The sequence below is a fragment of the Lacerta agilis genome, chromosome 2, assembly GCF_009819535.1.
Source record: "Lacerta agilis isolate rLacAgi1 chromosome 2, rLacAgi1.pri, whole genome shotgun sequence".
NCBI classification, from domain to species: domain Eukaryota; kingdom Metazoa; phylum Chordata; class Lepidosauria; order Squamata; family Lacertidae; genus Lacerta; species Lacerta agilis.
This window is the reverse complement of record NC_046313.1, coordinates 52,372,068-52,389,959: the sequence shown is the minus strand read 5'-3', so window position 1 is coordinate 52,389,959 and position 17,892 is coordinate 52,372,068. Positions and strand designations below refer to the sequence as shown.

The 17,892-nt window shown below is 42.5% G+C and overlaps 1 protein-coding gene across 2 annotated transcripts; it reads left to right on the top strand.

The window, feature by feature from the left end:
* The first annotated feature begins 5 nt into the window (after nt 1-5).
* Nucleotides 6-17,259, top strand: GDF9 (growth differentiation factor 9). 2 transcript variants are annotated; one of them, XM_033140042.1, is made up of 4 exons: nt 6-127; nt 8,304-8,416; nt 14,238-14,563; nt 16,231-17,259. In XM_033140042.1, exons 2-4 carry the CDS (start codon nt 8,343-8,345, stop codon nt 17,169-17,171), a joined length of 1,341 nt encoding a protein of 446 aa, XP_032995933.1. In that variant the 5' UTR covers nt 6-127; nt 8,304-8,342; the 3' UTR covers nt 17,172-17,259. The 2 variants fall into 2 exon arrangements, with proteins under 2 accessions (XP_032995933.1, XP_032995932.1); XM_033140041.1 differs by lacking the exon at nt 6-127 and having other exon boundaries at nt 8,383-8,416; nt 14,049-14,563.
* The last annotated feature ends 633 nt before the right edge of the window (nt 17,260-17,892 follow it).

Below are 17,892 nucleotides of genomic sequence, written 5' to 3'. Positions count from 1 at the left end.
AGATCTCCTCATGCAAAAGAGAAAAGGGAAAGCACCCGCCAGCACTGGACAAAAGGATAAACTGGGGGATTTACGCCACTGATTACAGTCCAGCTCAAGGCTCAGTTAGTAACTAGAATCTTTTAAGGTATTGAAACAGCACACAGGGCAGCCACACGTTCATAATGCTCTCTGCTTATAGACCTCATATGACTCATTTGTTTTCGAGGGAAAAGAGTCTTTTATTACTTCCTTGTATATTCTTTTCTCTCTCTCTCTATTTGCCAGACATTAGCAACATTTCAATAGGAATGTTTTTTCCAGCTCTTTGTAAGGAATATATTTGGAGTACAGAGGCACAAGTTAGGCCTTTCTAAATAGGATGACCGACTAATGCAGTGTTTTTCAACCACTGTTCCGCGGCACACTAGTGTGCCGCGAGATGTTGCCTGGTGTGCCGTGGGAAAAATTGAAAAATTACTTTATATATAGTCAATATAGGCACAGAGTTAATTTTTTTAACATTTTCTAATGGTGGTGTGCCTCGGGATTTTTTTCATGAAGCAAGTGTGCCTTTGCCCAAAAAAGGTTGAAAAACACTGGACTAATGGTTGCTTTCCTAATTACGGTGTTGCTCACAAAAGTACTCCTTCAAATTATATGCATGAGGAAAATCATGGTGTGTGAAGAATTCATACTCCTATCTACGCAGGTGTCCGACAGGTATGTATTTGAATTCAGTGGTCCAGAATTAAGACAATAAAAGGCGAAACTCTAAGGCAGTGTTTCCCAGACTTGACTCTCCAGCTGTTTTTGGACTACAATTCCCATCATCCCTAACCATTGGTCCTGCTAGCTAGGGATGATGGGAGTTGTAGTCCAAAACCAGCTGGAGACACAAGTTTGGGAAACACTGCTCTAAGGTATAAATAACTACCGGGAGGGGCTGCAGCTGTGCAGTAGCAATTGCATTGCAGGTGTGAGTCCTTGTGTTCAACCCCAGCAGATCCAGCAAAAAGTTTTCATGCAACAGAGCTTGGAATAAGGTCTACCTGAGATTTTGGAGAGGTGCTTCCAGCCCAGGTAGGCAATAATGAACCAAATGGATCATTAGCCTGTCTTATAAACAATTTGCTTTGTATTCTTCTCATGGGTGTAGCTTGTGGGATCGTTCTCACAAATAAAAATCGTAATACTCTGGAGACAGAGTAAGAACCAGATTTACGTTAGTCGCTTTAGCAGGAAAACCTCCCCGCTTACTCAAAACACATTAAGCTTTGGATAATGAACTCTTAAAACCAACGTGTCTCATTTGGATTTTGCTCCGTAAGGTATGAATAAAGCTGGTTGGAGATGTATCTGGATGGATACAGCTAGGAGCGGTATCAATCGTGGCCTTTCTGCTGTAAGTTACAAGTGGAATTGCAGTTGACTTTCCACACTTTGGGATGGGGCACAGCACGTTTTTTGGGGGGTGTACATTCCCCTGAACAAACTCCCTCCACTGCACGCCAACTTTTAAATTCTATTCTTTAATTTGCATAAATATGCTTATTTAAATGACAATTTTGTGATTACTTTCAGGGCGTCAAAAATTATTAGAGGGAGTTTTAGGGCAAATTTCATACATGGGGTGGGGGTGTGAATTAATATGTTGCTTAAAATGGCAGCAGCCAAAAAGGCAGTGGAGGTTATTATAGTCATTCCACACACACCCCACTTGAACATGCCAATGATATTTCATTTCAGCATTATTGCACAAATATTTCCTTTAAAAATATAGCTGGAGACATTACAGCTCTAATTAAAAGACTGAATTTAAAAATAACCATGATAATAAAATGGAACCCAGCCTGGAATGTAATAGTGAAGATGCACAGAAGTGGCAATAGGTTCACCCTGCCTGATTTATCACTGCACATGTCAGAAACATGTTTCTTAGAAGGGGTGGAGGAGTAGTCTAAAGCAGGGGCCAGCAAACTTTTTCAGAAGGGGGCCAGCCCACTATTCCTCAGACCTTGTGGGGGGCCGGACTATATTTTTTTGGGGGGGGAGAGAATGAATTCCTATGCCCCACAGATAACCAAGAGATGCATTTTAAATAAAAGCACACATTCTACTCATGTAAAAACACCAGGCAGGCCCTACAAATAACCCAGAGATGCATTTTAAATAAAAGGACACATTCTACTCATGTAAAAACACGCTGATTCCTGGACCGTCCACAGGCCGGATTTAGAAGGATTTGGCCCCTGGGCCTTAGTTGCCTACCCATGGTCTAAAGCAATCTACAACTGCAGAGAGAGTGACTGTTCTATTCTTTTTGGGAAGTCAGATTTGGCAAGTCTTTTTGGAAGGCAGTCTGAGAAAGGATGGAAGCAGCATAGGAAATCACAGGACCACAACAATTTGATGATGCCATCGTATGGATGCCCCATAAAAAGTGGAAAGCATGACAATTACACACTAAATACCTACAGCGCAATCTTAGGCATGTCTACTCAGAAGCAAGCCCCAGTGAGTTCAACGGGACTTACACTTGGGTGAATGGGTATAGGACTGAGCCTAAGGCACCCTGAGAAAGAGCTTTCATGTGAATCTCACATTTGTACTTGAGAACTGATGTATTACAAGAATCGGATAATATTTAACCAAGTTGCAGAACAAGTCTTTGACTTGGTATAAAAGGTGCTTGGGAAAAATGTATTTCCTCCTGTAGGGAAGCTGACAATGTAGTAAATACTTCTACTGATAAGAAAGTATGTGAAGTTAAAATGGGGGGGGGGTAGTTCTGACTAAGCAAGATGTCTAAACTCCTAACTTTTTAATCAGGTGTGTTTAACAAGAGGGTGGGGAGCTAAACATATCCCACTTCACCACATATTAAATCAGGCTGGAGACCCTCAAGCGCAGCACCAATTGCAGCCCTCCAGGCCTCTGTCTGGCCCTCACAACTCTCCCCTGACTGCACCCTTCTCCGCAGGCTGTATCCCCAACTGACCAAAATGCATCCTTGGACTATGATTATCCACTTGCTTGCTTGGATGGGGAATGAAGAGATGTGTATACATGCATAGACTTCTGACTTTTGTAGGGGTGGTCTATAGCCTCTTGTACAGAGGTAAGAGTCATGCCCATTACTCCACTACTGCACATTGAGAGGTATCCTAAAACACAACATCACTATAGGGCATAATTGCAAAGCATGTTGTCCTAAGGACACACTGAACACCCTACCTGTCCATTAGGTCAATTTTATCATTAAGAAAATTGTATCTAGTCTAATATTTTCATATTGCTTTTCTGCCAAAACACAACCAATACATTTTTTTCCTACAATAGCGCAAATTACATCAAAAATATGTCGGATACCTTGAAACAGAACAAAATTTTAAAACACAATAAAAATAAGCAGCACTATATAAATCATTAAAGCCTTAAAACAGACAACAACAAGAAAAACATCAACAGAGTGAGGTTCTAATCCTAAACCTTATCTGGGAGCACGTCTCAATGAACTCCATGGGACATAATGTAGTTCTGAACTGATATGTATAATATTGCACTGTAAAACACAGTCCATACTTTTAAAGCTGACTGGAATAAATGGAGTATCTGCCTCTAGTTTAAAAAAGAGGAAGTCTGGCAGAGCTTCACTAGCAAGCAGCTCCACAAACCTGACATCAACACTGAAAAAGCCCTGATTTAAAAGAGCCTTGCAGCCTTAGGTAACTCATAGCTACTGTGTTAAGGATAATACCAAACACAGAGAGTAAAAATCAATCCACATGGGTTTAAAAAAAAAAAGTGTAGTGCACTAAACAAATTAAATAAGGGGCTGATGCTGGTGAGTGCACCCAGTCTTTTTTGCTCCATAAGACACACCTGACCATAAGATGCACCTAGTTTTTAGAGCAGGAAAACAAGAAAAACAATATTCTGAATCACAGCCTCCTCGGGAGGAAAGCAATCCCCGCAGAGGCTTGGGAGGGAAGCTGCACGCCTGCCAGCCATATGGTTTGTGGGGCATAGCTTCCATCCTAAGCCTCTGCAGAGATCATTCTCCTCCCGTGGAGGTTAGGGAGGCTTTCCTTCTCCCCACTTTTTTCTCCCCCTCCCCAAACTGCACAGGTGCCTTTTCTAGCCTCCTCCTCTCCATCCCTTTTGCCCAAATTCCTCAGGCGACGCCTGCAATTTCTCCCCTTTGCTGCTGCCTCTCCTTTGCCCTCTACTATGACTCTCGACTCGCAGCAACCTACCTACTCTCCCTTTGCCCCGCTTCTCCATCCCCCTCCTCTTCCTCCCCTCTCTCGGCAGCTGCCTCTTCTCGCCGTCCTCCAGCCAACATCCCCAGAGCCATCAGGGGAAAGGGGAGGCTGTTGGCAAAGCCTCTCTCAAAGAGAGCAGCCCGGGAGTGCGAGGCAATGTCGCACAGCCTGTCCGCCACTCCCAAACCTTCCCAGGGCTTCAGGGGAAAGGGGAGGCTGCTGGCAGAGTGGCGTGGCTCCCTCCCAAAGAGCAGCACAGGAGTGTGGGGCAGTGGCGCACAGCCTGCCCGCTGCTCCCAAACCTTCCCGGGGCTTCAGGGGAAAGGGGAGGTCACCGGCAACCCAGGAGGGCGGGGCAACAGTGTGCGCTCCAGGGACCACACATTCACTCCATAAGACACGCAGACATTTCCCCTTTTCAGGAGGAAAAAAGTGCGTCCTGTGGAGCGAAAAATACGGTAGATGTACCGTTTCATAAGTTTTGAGAAACACTGAAGCAGTGAGGTTACTATAACATCCTGAACAGTTTGCCCATAGAGCCAAAAAGTGTTGCTGCATTTGCCAGTGGGACATCTGCAGGGACACTGGTAGGTGGACTGGGTTATACGTTTTAATCTCTGGATTTGATTATAACCATGGCCTGTGTTTATATATTTTAATCTTTGGATTTTATTATCTTTCCATTGCGGTTTGAGGATTTAACTAATACCTGCCACCCTCCTAGAACAACCTCTGACTAATGTCAGTATAATGCTGTATGGCTCAAAGAATACAGCTTGAGAACTTTTGTCTAAAGATTTTGGAACTACAGATCATCTTCTAAACTAAATCCTCATGTAGGGCATGCCCCGATCCTCCTTGTAGTAATGGGCATGTTTGCAGCCAGTGTCACCAATCTGCCTGTCCCCACTAGACTTAGCCACTCAGCTGTATATGACTTGAAGTTGCAGGAAGGAATGTTTTGTGATAAGAATCAAACCATCACCAGACAATGAGCATTACGGCAAGCAGGCTCTGCTGACATCCTGGCATATGAATGGACTGTTTATTGTCTAGGGGGAGCTCAGCAAATCACTGGCTTAAGTGGCTCAGAATTTGACTCAAGGAAAGGATGCAACAGGTGGCATTATCACTGCTAACCTTGCCTGCCCCCACTTTCTTACCTGTTGCAACAGTGTCTTTTGGTTCTTACATAGGGCACACTTATGACCCTTCTTAAGTGCCCTAACAAGAAAGCAAATTACTGCCTTGCACAGATTGCCCATAAAGGCTTGCAGTTAGGAGGGGGGAAATGAAAAGCTACTTCTGCAACAGTGCCATTCCCTTTCATTAGCAAAAGAAAGCAGATCTCATGAGGTCTGTGGAATGTTAAGGAATGCGGTAACTAATGGGAAGGAAAGTGCTCGACAGATATGTTTGCAGCAGTTTGAATTTTCATAAGACAACCCTGTGAACTAGTATTTCAGAGGGTTACCTATGAAGAGAGAGAAAGAAGCTGTGGGGGTGGGGGGCAGCAAGTTCCACTCTCCTTAACAAATTCAAAAAGGTAGAGCTAAAGAAAAATGCTCAGTTGTGGGTTATTGAAACATAAAAATAAAATTTTAATATTCTAATAGATAAAATATATGCTACAGATAAATATCTGGCCAATGCAAAAGGCCAAAAGAAGTGCAGAACTTCCTCATCTCGCCTCATTGCTTTAGGCAGGGGCGTAGCAAGGTAAATTGGTACCTGGGGGCAAAAAAATTTTTGTCACACCCCCCGAGGCGTAGGAAGGTCAGGTGGTACCCAGTGCGGAAAATTTCTTGTCACCCCCCCCCCATTGATTCCCCCCCCTGCAAAAATGGTTTTACGTTATTTCATATTTTCTTACAAAGGAATAACAACAAGTAATAATAACAAAAAACTTATTTATATCCCGCCTTCCCTGGCTGAAGTCGGGTCCAGGGTGGCTAACATCAGATACATAACATTGGCATAAAATCAAACAATAATTAAATTACTTCCTAAAAACATCTCAAAATCAAATTAAAGTCTAATTAGATGGCTTTCCACAGGGTTAGGGTTGGGGACAGTAAGTGCTGCACTGAACTGAAATTTCAGCCTTCACGACATAGGAAAACAGCCAAGTAAACAGCTATTTTGGTGGAGGAGGGTCAAGATATTAACCGATATGCATGAAATTTCATGTATAGCTATATAATCCCTATTATAGTAAGATAAGACCTTCGGAGCAGGCATTTGAAAAAAAAAGTTTTCTATGAACCACCTTAGTAGGGCAATAATTGTTCCTTGATAATTTGCTACCCCCTCCATTATGGAACATGGGTCAGACCGCCCCCTACGCCCCCCCTTGCTACGCCCCTAGCTTTAGGAATCCCTTAGGCTGTGATTGGTTTAAAGCCATAGACATCCCTTCCCTGCAGTCTATATCTTCCTAACACATGGCTCGTTCACACTTTTGCTTGTCCCCTGCCTAGAAAGCACGGGTCTGAGAGGTTTTCCCCTTGCCCTGCTCTTTCTCAAGGAAAGCCCACTCTTTAGCTCTACATCAGAACAAACGGAAATCTGTAGAAAACCTGATGTGTTTGCTTCAACTGAGCACTGAAAAGCAGTTCTCCCTTGGCAAAAACCGTAGGACAAGAGGAAGAATGGATTAGCCCATTCTCTCCCTCTCCCCATCTCCATCTGCTCCACGAGACTGACACCCCCTTTGAGTCACACCAGTCACTTTGCCTTAGAAAAAAATGCTCAGTGAACTTCACTGGCCGACAGCCTGGTTACCAACCTTGCCCCTATGCTCAGGCTCCTGACCAGCATCTGCAGATAGTTGGTGTAGTTCGGTTAATGGAAACAAATCAGGATGATCAGAGTCTGTTACTATAATCAGTAAAGCTGTTTAAATCCCTTGACAGCTTTGACTACATAACGCAGCACAGTCACTAAGCAATCCAGTACTCACAACAACAAAATTCGTCTCCGGGTTTTCTGGAGTTTCGTATAGTGAGTGTTCGCATACCTGTGTGTATTAGGAAATTTTGATTTGCAGTAAGATGCCAGAAGTTTTTCAGGAGGATTTTTTTTTTTTTTTAAGAACCCCAATTCCCAATGAAACCGTGTGGAAATGGGGAGGACTGACGTTAAGATTTGAATAGTGAGAAACTGAAACGGACAGATTCACACATCCCTATACTGAAGTCAGAACGGCCATGTTAGGGTAGCAACTATCAACCTTCCAAAAAGCAGAACTGGGGAGGAAAATGTTTTGGTATGAGAAACTGGGCTGACAGCTGTTGCTTTATTACACACAAACTTTAAAATACAGAAGCAATACCCTTTTCTAGGTTTCCTAATTGAATCAGCTGTGAAAAAAATCCAGAGGCAGAACCCTACCTTTTGTAGGGTTGCAGGAACAGACAATTTGCCAAATGTAATCCTGAGCAGCACTTAAATGCACTTAATCGACAGTATGCTGGGATTGACATATTGTACAGTAATTAAGCCATCCCTGAACACGAGCCTCTTTCTTGGAAATGACGAGAGGAGAAACTTAGGAAAGGAGTGACATTTTTATCAAGTTACAACTGACAAGGAATGGGGGTTATTTTATGTATTATTCTGCTGAAGCAAAACAGGGAGGAAGGAAATGTAAATTAATTCCTGGCTTGTCTTTCAGGGCACACTGCCCTCACAAGACAGCCTATAAAAGGAAATTTTAAAAGTCATAAAACATCAGAAGCACAATAAAAACAACAGATTACTGTTCAAAACCATTAATTTAAACCACCAGCAGCCAAATGCTTTCAAGCGTAGCACATTAATGAAATGTGAGCTAGGATAAAAGCATCCTCAAAATTCTCCTGAAAACCAGCAGTGACGAGGCCATACACATCTCCTTGGGGAGGCAGTTCCCAAGATGGGGTTCTGCCAGTGAAGAGACTCATCACTGGTAGACTGCTGCTGTCTATCAAGTCTTACTAGCAGACCAGAGGGCAGGGTGGGAAGAATAGATTTTCTCCAGGCTTTTCAAAACAGCTCCCTTCTTTTTCCATTCAGAAATCATACAGTTTGTACTTACCTGGAACATGAGACGAGATGTCAATCCTTGAAGAGCGCTTCTGTTGTGAAACTCTATGCAGCACTCTGCACATGGCCCAGGGTATTTTGGGGTAAGTGATAGAGAAATTTAGAAAATGTAATGGTAATTCCCAGCAGGTACGTAAATGTCAATGTTTTGTCTCCAGGAGAATGCAGTTCCTCATCACCACCACTAGCAAGTCCTTTGTAATTATGCAAGAACAGGGATGTGTTTGTGGGTGTACCTGGGTAGCACGGGTGGCGCTGTGGTCTAAACCACTGAGCCTCTTGGGCTTGCCAGTCAGAAGGCCAGTAGTTCAAATCCCTGCGACGAGGTGAGCTCCTGTTGCTTTGTCCCACCTCCTGCCAACCTAGCAGTTTGAAAAAACACCAGTGCAAGTAGATAAATAGGTACCACTGCAGCGGGAAGGTAAACGGTGTTTCTGTGTGCTCTGGTTTCCATCATGGTGTTCCGATGCGCCAGAAGTGGTTTAGTCATGCTGGCCACAAGACCCGGAAAGCTGTCTGTGGACAAACACAGGCTCCTACGGCCTGAAAGTGAGAGGAGCGCTGCAACTCCATAGTCGCCTTTGACTGGACTTAACCGTCCAGGGGTCCTTTACCTTTTTACCTTTACCTGGGTAGCATCTGTGAGTAACAGAACTCCCTCTTCTCATGCCCGCTCCATGTTGCAGTCTTTAAAATGTTTTTGGTTTATTTCTGTTTTCAAACATATTTAGAGACCTAATACCACCCTGGAAAAAAGGGGGAGCATTAAAAAAAAAAAGTGGCGACATTCAATAGAACTACCATTTCTCACTCCTCCACCAGAACAGTGCCCTGCCATTTTTAAAAATCTTATTTCTTCTATTTATCTTTAGGATTCATATTAGTAAAACAAGAGAATTGATCCCCCTTGCTACTGCATCTCCCCCGTTTTAAAGCATTGCATATCTGTTTCCGTGCAGCAAAGCAATTCATCCTTCAAGCATTACTCAGGCTAGCCTACTGGTGGATCTTTGTGAGCACAAGCACTGTGTTTACGAACAAAGTGAAAAATTTAAACATTTCCTGGAAAGGTCCTCCGAAACAAAATAGAGGGTTGGGGAAAATGTTATCTTTGCAACAGAACTACCTTGATGGATTTATCAGGATCCTCTTTAATAAATGGGTAATTTACAGATATTTGTAAAGCATCGAAATATCTAGAAAAGCCTTTAAGGCTGCGGCATCCTTAGAAACACTTTGTACTGTATTTGCATTCCAAGCTGAACGTTCCTACAGTTACTACAGCATCCCCTGGTGGCAAGAAGGCACATCTGCACAATGCAAGATCTGTGTTCAACAGGTTTGGACTAGATCAGGCACCCCCAAACTTGGCCCTCCAGATGTTTTGGGACTACAACTCCCATCATTTCTAGCTAACAGGATGAGTGGTCAGGGATGATGAGAATTGTAGTCCCAAAACATCTGGAGAGCCGAGTTTGGGGATGCCTGGACTAGATGAACCCCAAGTTCCTTCCTAGCTCTATAATTATGTTATCCCTGCAACGATTAATGCTACATTGGCATAAGTATATTCATATAATCAAACTGCATTAAAGTCATCTATGGCACAATGATCGACAACATAGGCAACGCTATTTTTAATGCTAGCACTACAACTATTTTATGTGAAAATCTAATTCTGCCCATGTCTTCAGTAACAACGAGGAAGAAATTTGTTTTGTTTTGCATTTCAGTGCAAACCTATCTATTTATTTCACACCTCCCAAAACAATGCTTAGGCTGAAATACAGTTATTCTTTGAAATTCACATTTCTTGAATTTTGCAATGGAGTTCTCCAATCAAAAACCTGTTCAAAAATATTTATACTGAGGGATGATGTTTATAAAAAATGCACACACACACACACACACACACACACATATGAAAATAACACACAAAAATGTATAATGTTGCAAACATGTATTTTAGTCAAGACTGCATACTGAAATATTTATATTAGGGTACAAAGATCATTAAAATCCTGATTAATTTTTCCAAGGGCTTTTATAAAACAAAACACAACACAACACACACCTGCAAACTGATATGGAAATGTGGCAAACTGAATTATAGAGAGGAAAAATGAGAAACTGAGATAAGCCAAAATTGACAGATTTGTCCAACCCTAATCTGCAGGACTGCTTCAGAAATCAGTGGTTGCTCTGTGGCCCCCTCTCACCTGGAGAACTCAAGCAACACAAAGAAAAACTTGTAGATTGTAAAAATATTATTCAAATTCATTAAAAAAATTAAATAAGGTTTCTGATGACAAACCCAGGGTTTGTGTAGATCAATACAGGAAGCAGCAGTCCTTGAAGTATTGGCGTTCTTGTTTGCATGGGGCTTTATGAATCAAAACCAGCTCTTTGCATTGAATGCAGGAGTCAATCAATGGCCAATGTAGTCAGGCCAAAATCGGAGTTATATGCTCAAACCATACTAGTCCCAGCCAACAATCTGGCTGCTGAATTCTGCATTAACTGCAGCTTCTGAACACCCTTCAAAGGCTGCCCCACATATAATGCCTTCTAACTTAGAGGATACCAGAGGAGAGATAACAGAAACTAGGCTATCCCAGCTTAGATAGTGCTGCAGCTGGACCACTAACTGAAGCTGATAGAAGGCACTCCATGCCATGGAGTCTTCTTATGCCTCCATCAAAAGCAGTGAATCTAGCAGTACACCCAAGGTGCATGCCTGCTGCTACAGGGGACTGCAACCCAATCCAGAACAGGCTGAACCCCATCCATTCATTCTAGGGAACCACCAACTTACCCTGTAATAGTCATATGTGGATTAAGCTTACTGGTTCTCATCTAGTCCGCTGCCAAAGCCAGAAATCAATTCAGTGCAGCCACCATCATACCTGCTTGAAATTTAAAGGAGAAATAGAGCTACGTGTCATCAGCACGTGTAATGACAATGCTGTCTAAATCTGTGGATGACTTCGCCTTAATGCACTTTACTTGTGCAAACCTAAATTCCTGGTTTGCCATGGAATCCCTCTCACGAAATGCTGACGGTCTTGAAGCATCCTGATAGTAATATATGTGTGTGTGTGTGTGTGTGTGTGTGTGTGTATCCATCCATAATAAACAGTGCCAGTTGAAGTCGGTGATTCTACCTGTACGAGGCTAGTCACTTCTGAGAGAGAAATTAAAGACTCAGATTTTCAGGGCTCCACCAATAATAACCTTGTTGTTGTTCAGTCGTTCAGTCGTGTCCGACTCTTCGTGACCCCATGGACCAGAGCACGCCAGGCACGCCTATCCTTCACTGCCTCCCGCAGTTTGGCCAAACTCATGTTAGTAGCTTCGAGAATACTGTCCAACCATCTCATCCTTTGTCGTCCCCTTCTCCTTGTGCCCTCCATCTTTCCCAACATCAGGGTCTTTTCCAGGGAGTCTTCTCTTCTCATGAGGTGGCCAAAGTACTGGAGCCTCAACTTCAGGATCTGTCCTTCTAGTGAGCACTCAGGGCCGATTTCCTTGAGAATGGATAGGTTTGATCTTCTTGCAGTCCAAGGGACTCTCAAGAGTCTCCTCCAGCACCATAATTCAAAAGCATCAATTCTTTGGCGATCAGCCTTCTTGATGGTCCAGCTCTCACTTCCGTACATTACTACTGGGAAAACCATAGCTTTAACTATACGGACCTTTGTTGGCAAGGTGATGTCTTTGCTTTTTAAGATGCTGTCTAGGTTTGTCATTGCTTTTCTCCCAAGAAGCAGGCGTCTTCTAATTTCGTGACTGCTGTCACCATCTGCAGTGATCATGGAACCCAAGAAAGTGAAATCTCTCACTGCCTCCATTTCTTCCCCTTCTATTTGCCAGGAGGTGATGGGACCAGTGGCCATGATCTTAGTTTAATAACCTACACACGTATCAAATCATAGCAAAAGAGCACTTTTGAAAATTCTGTCTGGCCCCACATCATGCAAGAACCTTATATGGTTACAGGCTTATTTGACAACAATAAGAAACAAGCCTTTAGTATCATCAGTCCAGTTCTGTGGAATACTCTGTTAATAGAGATTCAGCAGGTGCCTTCTGGGCCAACTTTTAAACACCTTCTGAAAACTTTTCTATTCTGTCAGGCCTATGCAGGCAATTAAGGGTACACCCCCCACAATGGGTTGCTCTGTTTTTAACTTTTTAAACTTTTGTTCAATGGTGTTTTGTTTTTGTTTTTTTACTGTTATAAACCACTTTGATACATTTTTGTGATGAGTAGTATATAATTTTTTTAAAAAATAAATATAGTGATACAACTCAGAGGTTGCAATCATATGAACAATTACTTTTCAACAAGTCCCACAGAATACAATGTAGCTTACTTCTGACTGGACAGACATGAATTTAAGCTGCACAGCTCCAGTCCTGGTGTTTGTTTAATACTTTCACTGTGCTTCTGCTCATTGCTTTTTTTCCTAGAAAAATAGGTGCCGGTATTCACCATGAAGTTGTTACAGTAAGTGCCACACTTTTTAACAACAAAAAAGAGGTGCCGGTACTGTGTATCCTTGAGCACCCCCTGAAAAAAACCCCACTGCTTCTACTTATATATTCAAATCAACATTTGATAATGGCTACAAAGCATTATCTCAAAGCTACCAACATGAGTCTGACCAAACTGCAGGAGGCAGTGGAAGACAAGAGTGCCTGGCATGATCTGGTCCATGTGGTCACGAATAGTCGGACACGACTAAACGACTAAGCAACAACAACAAACCAATAAAAACAAATTATGTAAATACTTTCAACAAAGCAGAATAATAAGCAGTCATAAAAACCCCCAAACTAATCTGATGACCATTACCTGTAAGCACTGTAGAACACATTGGGAACTGCAATGGAGTAAAGATGACTTTATATGTGGTGGCTTTCTGCTCAAACTTCACAAAAAACCTCTGAAAGTCAAGGGGTCTTCAAGAGCAGCATCCCATACAGTGTTGCAGTTAAGTAATTTTGGGCTCTGAACTGAATTGTATCACAGCTTCCCCCCAAACCCTAAGATGGGAACGAATGCACCTTACTTCAAAATGTAGCAAGCCAGCACTCTCGTACTTGAGAAGCCCTCGCACTCATTCTGTTGATGAAGCCTGGGATTTAAAAACGGGCTACTTTCCTGATTCCTCTTATTGCCTTTGGCTGAAAAACAAAATCAAATAGTTAAGAGCCTTTGGCTTTCCAACCTGTCTCATGTTTCATGATGTGCTACACATATCATTGTCTTCTCTTGGAAGATGATGGGGTAAAATTCAGATCAGAGACCAGCAACCATATGTGACGGTGTTGTGCACAACTATACAAGGAAATGTTGCAACTACAGTATTAAAACTAAGCACATTTCCAGAATGAGGTACAATTTAGTTAATTCGGAGCAAGCAAAACACTATAATCTATGCAAGTCTACTTTGTAGTAATCCTTATTTAGTTCAACTGAGGTTACTTCCAGGTAAGTATATATAGGGCTGCAGCCTTAATTCCAGGTAGGTGTGCTTGGGTTTACAGCATTTGCTATACTTACCTAGTTAGCTTAGTTAAGCCTTGGAGTGGAGAAGACCTGGCTTAGCAATCAATTTCACAAGCAGAGACACAAGGTGGAGTATTTAGAAGATCAGTAAACTGGATTATCTCATCAGGTGTATGTTTTTTCCTTTAATGCCTTGTTAGAAAGGAATTACACCTGGAAATTATTTAAGAAACCAGAACTGACCAGAACAGAACAGACTGACCAGAACTGCATGTGGAAAGGGTGGTTTCTTTGCTTCGACAAATCCCCATCATGAAGATTTTGGGGGAAGTACTTGTTTGTCTGTGGTCTCTAAGGCTACATTTTTGTGGTGTCTTGTGTTCCCCCAGTCCCAAGGATGAAGGGGGCTCTCGGACATCGCTGGTGTCAGAGGCCTCTGAGCTGCCTCCAGTGTTGTTGTTTCGTCCAGATGTAGAAAATAGCTATGGCCAGTTGCCGACTCTTTCCAAGTTATTGTCTGACCACCATCAGCAGGAGTTGGGAGGTTGTGTGCAAGGTCCACGACTGGATTCCAAAGCCCTGAAATACATGAAGAGGCTTTATAAAATGTCTACTACCAAAGAAGGATTCCCGAAGATAAACCATCTCTATAACACAGTCCGGCTCTTAACTCCATGTGCTGAAGGCAAGCACCTCACCATGGGACAAACAAAAGGTAAGTGAGGAGATATTTGATGAACATCCCCTCCCCCCAAAAAACAACCAAAAAGCCTCACATACACACACTTGGTGTTTGGGAGTTGAATTATTATCCCATCTGTAGAATTCTTGCCCTTGTAAATCAATGGAATTTCTATACTGTTCTTATAAAGGTACACAAATTACAATTTATTGGTCCCATATTTGTGTCTGTGCAGGTATGTGACCTTTAGAGGTCAGTAAGCTCTCTGGTCAAGTTCACATGGATCTTCTCTGAGTAGTTTGTGTTTCCAAGCATGTAGTATTGGGAATTTATCCTTTCCTAATGTGTATCTTCACGCTGGATTTCTAATGTTCCTATTGGGTGTATATCCCAAACTATATAAGAGCTTTGTTTAATAATTTATGGGACAGGCCAAGTGGGGATTGTAATAAAGCCAATCTTAATCTTGGCAGAAAACTCGGAATGGTTCTGGTCATCTGGCCACAGTTTGGATTACTGTAATGTGCTCTTCATGGGGCTGCCTTTGAAAAGTGCTTAGAAACTGCAACTCGCTCAAAGAGCTGTAGTCAGACTGGTGAAGCGCTGGTTATAGGGAGCGTATGGCTGCTTCTGGGCACAATTCAAAGTTCTGGTTGTCACATATCAAGTCCTATGTGGATTCAGTCCTGGCTAACCAAAAGACCATATTTCTCATACCAACTTGCCTGAGCTCTTAGATCTTCAGGGGAGGCCCTTCTCTTGGTCCCACCACCCTCACAAGCATGCTGGACACAGGAAGAGGGCCTTCTTGGTGGCTGCTCCCAAACTTTACAACTCTCTTCCTAGAGAAATTAGACTGGCTCCTTCCTTGTTGTCCTTATGCTGGCAGGTGAAGGCTTTTTTTGTTGCAACAGGCTTTTAGGAACTGCCCGTTTTTAAGAAAAGGGATTGAGCTGTGATTTTATTGGAATGGTCTTTATGTTTTATTAGATTGTGTGTGCATTCAATTGTTTTTTCATGATTGCTTTCCCCCTATGTTTTTAGCTGTTTATAGCTAAAGCTATAAGCTGCCTTGAGTCCCTGTTAGTGAAAAAGTAGGGATATAAATAAATATTATAATTTGGTGGCATTTATATAGATCTGTTTAGCACTATGTGTGAGCACTGTTTGGGTTTAATAACTTGTAACAATTGAGCCCTAGTTAGGATCCAAGCCTATTGGTTGTACCTTGGATCCCGAACACCTTGCGAGTTTAACATTTTGGCTCCCAAACACCGCAAAGCCGGAAGTGAGTGTTCCGGTTTGTGAACGTTCTTTGGAACCCAAACATCCAATGCGGCTTAAGCGGCTTCCGATTGGCTGCAAGAGCTTCCAGCAGCCAATTGGAAGCCGCTCCTTGGTTTCCAGTTTTTTTGGAGGTTGAACGGACCTCCAGAACAGATTGTTCGACTTCCGAGGTACCACTGTATTCTAATGGCACTGTTACAGCCTGGAAAGTCAAGGGAAACAAATGCAAGTTTTTGGCCCCTCTAAAACATTCTTGGGTTGCTCTAGGAATAAATTGCATCTTTAGGCAGGCAATTGAAATCTTCCTTGATACTTACAATGCTGGAGTTGTGAGGAATTTGCTGCTTAAATAACATAATATTACGGACAAGTTGCTATCATTGGTACAAAGTGTTTTTTCTTTCTTTTGACAGGAGACCTTCGTTCACCAGACTTCCTCTTCAGCTTGGACCATGTTACTGCTTTGGAGCACTTAGTCAAGTCAGTCTTACTCTACTCATTTGATAAACCATTTTCTAAATCATGGGCTGTTACGTGTACAGGAAGTCTAGTTGTAAAGACAGATGGTGCCTCTGGTCATGCACACCCCAATATTGAACATGCCATGACTTTCCATTTTGAACTTGGACGCAAACGGGCTGAGATTGATGTGACCTCTTTTATCTGGCCTCTGATAGCCTCTAACAATAGAAGCGTTTACATGGCTGTAAATATTGTGTGCCCGAATGACCAGCCCTCCAACTCCAAACAGGATCCCTCTAATATGACACGGGCATCACTTTCTCTCCTCCTGTACCTCAATGACACCAGTGAGCAAGCTTACCGCACATGGGATTTTCTCAAGCACAGGAGAAGGAACTCCATGAGAGCCAGGCTGGAAAGGGGTCCTTTTGCAGGTCTTGGAGGAGAGGCAGGAAAAAACCTCAAACAGAGCGCAGGAAAGCCTCGTCACCGAAGAGATGGAAATGGGCAAGAGGAAAACATATCAGTTTCCATAGACAACTTACGTAAGTACTACGAACAGTTTCTTTTCCCACAAAATGAATGTAAGCTTCACGACTTCAGGCTGCAATTCAGCCAGCTGGGCTGGGATAGTTGGATAATTGCACCACACAGATACAATCCTCGCTATTGCAAAGGTGACTGTCCAAGAGTTCTTAGGCATCGCTACGGCTCTCCTGTACACTCGATGGTACAGAACCTCATACATGAACAAATAAACCCCTCTGTCCCCAAGCCCTCCTGCATTCCTGCTGAATACAGCCCCCTGAGTGTCTTGAAGGTAGAGCCTGATGGATCAATTGTGTACAAAGAATATGCGGATATGATTGCTACCAAGTGCACTTGCCGATAAAGCCAGTCCTCCTGATTTATTAATAATTCCAATATGGTATTTTCCCTTAACGGTAGAAGGAAAGTAGCCTGTTGGATAAAAAAAGAAAGAAAGACTTAGAACGGAGTACTGAGTCAGGTATTTTCAGGACAGCATTTAATTAGCCCCTTCTGATTTGAAAGAGGTAGAGTATGGGCATAAGGAGGTTTCCTTGTTATCTTTTTTTCTTCAAAATGGGGGGGGGGAGAGACAGGAATTGTGAAATGTTTTGGCTGGGGGGGGAGCACTGTTTCTCTAGATAAGCAAGAAAAGTAGAATATCTGTCCTTTCATGCCATTTTTGTGGTGTTCTTTAATCCTCATGTTGAAAATATTTTTTATTTTGAAGAAATTTTATGACAAGTGTTTGGGCACAGAAGGTTTTATTATTGCTAACTGCTCAATCACTTAGTTTTAATAAGTACTTTTAGTGATTGAAACTGGTTGTCTGAGACAGCTCCTGTTCTTTATTATGATGACTACCAGATGTAAAGGTTCGTTTAAAGCAATGAATAACCTTTTGTTTAACTTTGAAGGCTCTCATGTTACAAAAGAATGTAATCGTAAAAAAAAAAATGTCCTAGTTGTGTGTCTAGGAAATACCTTACTAGGGTGACTAAACACATTACAAAATCCTGTGTGAAGACACGTCTGAGTGGGCAGTAACCTGTAACCTGCATGCAGATCATACATGCAGCTTTCTA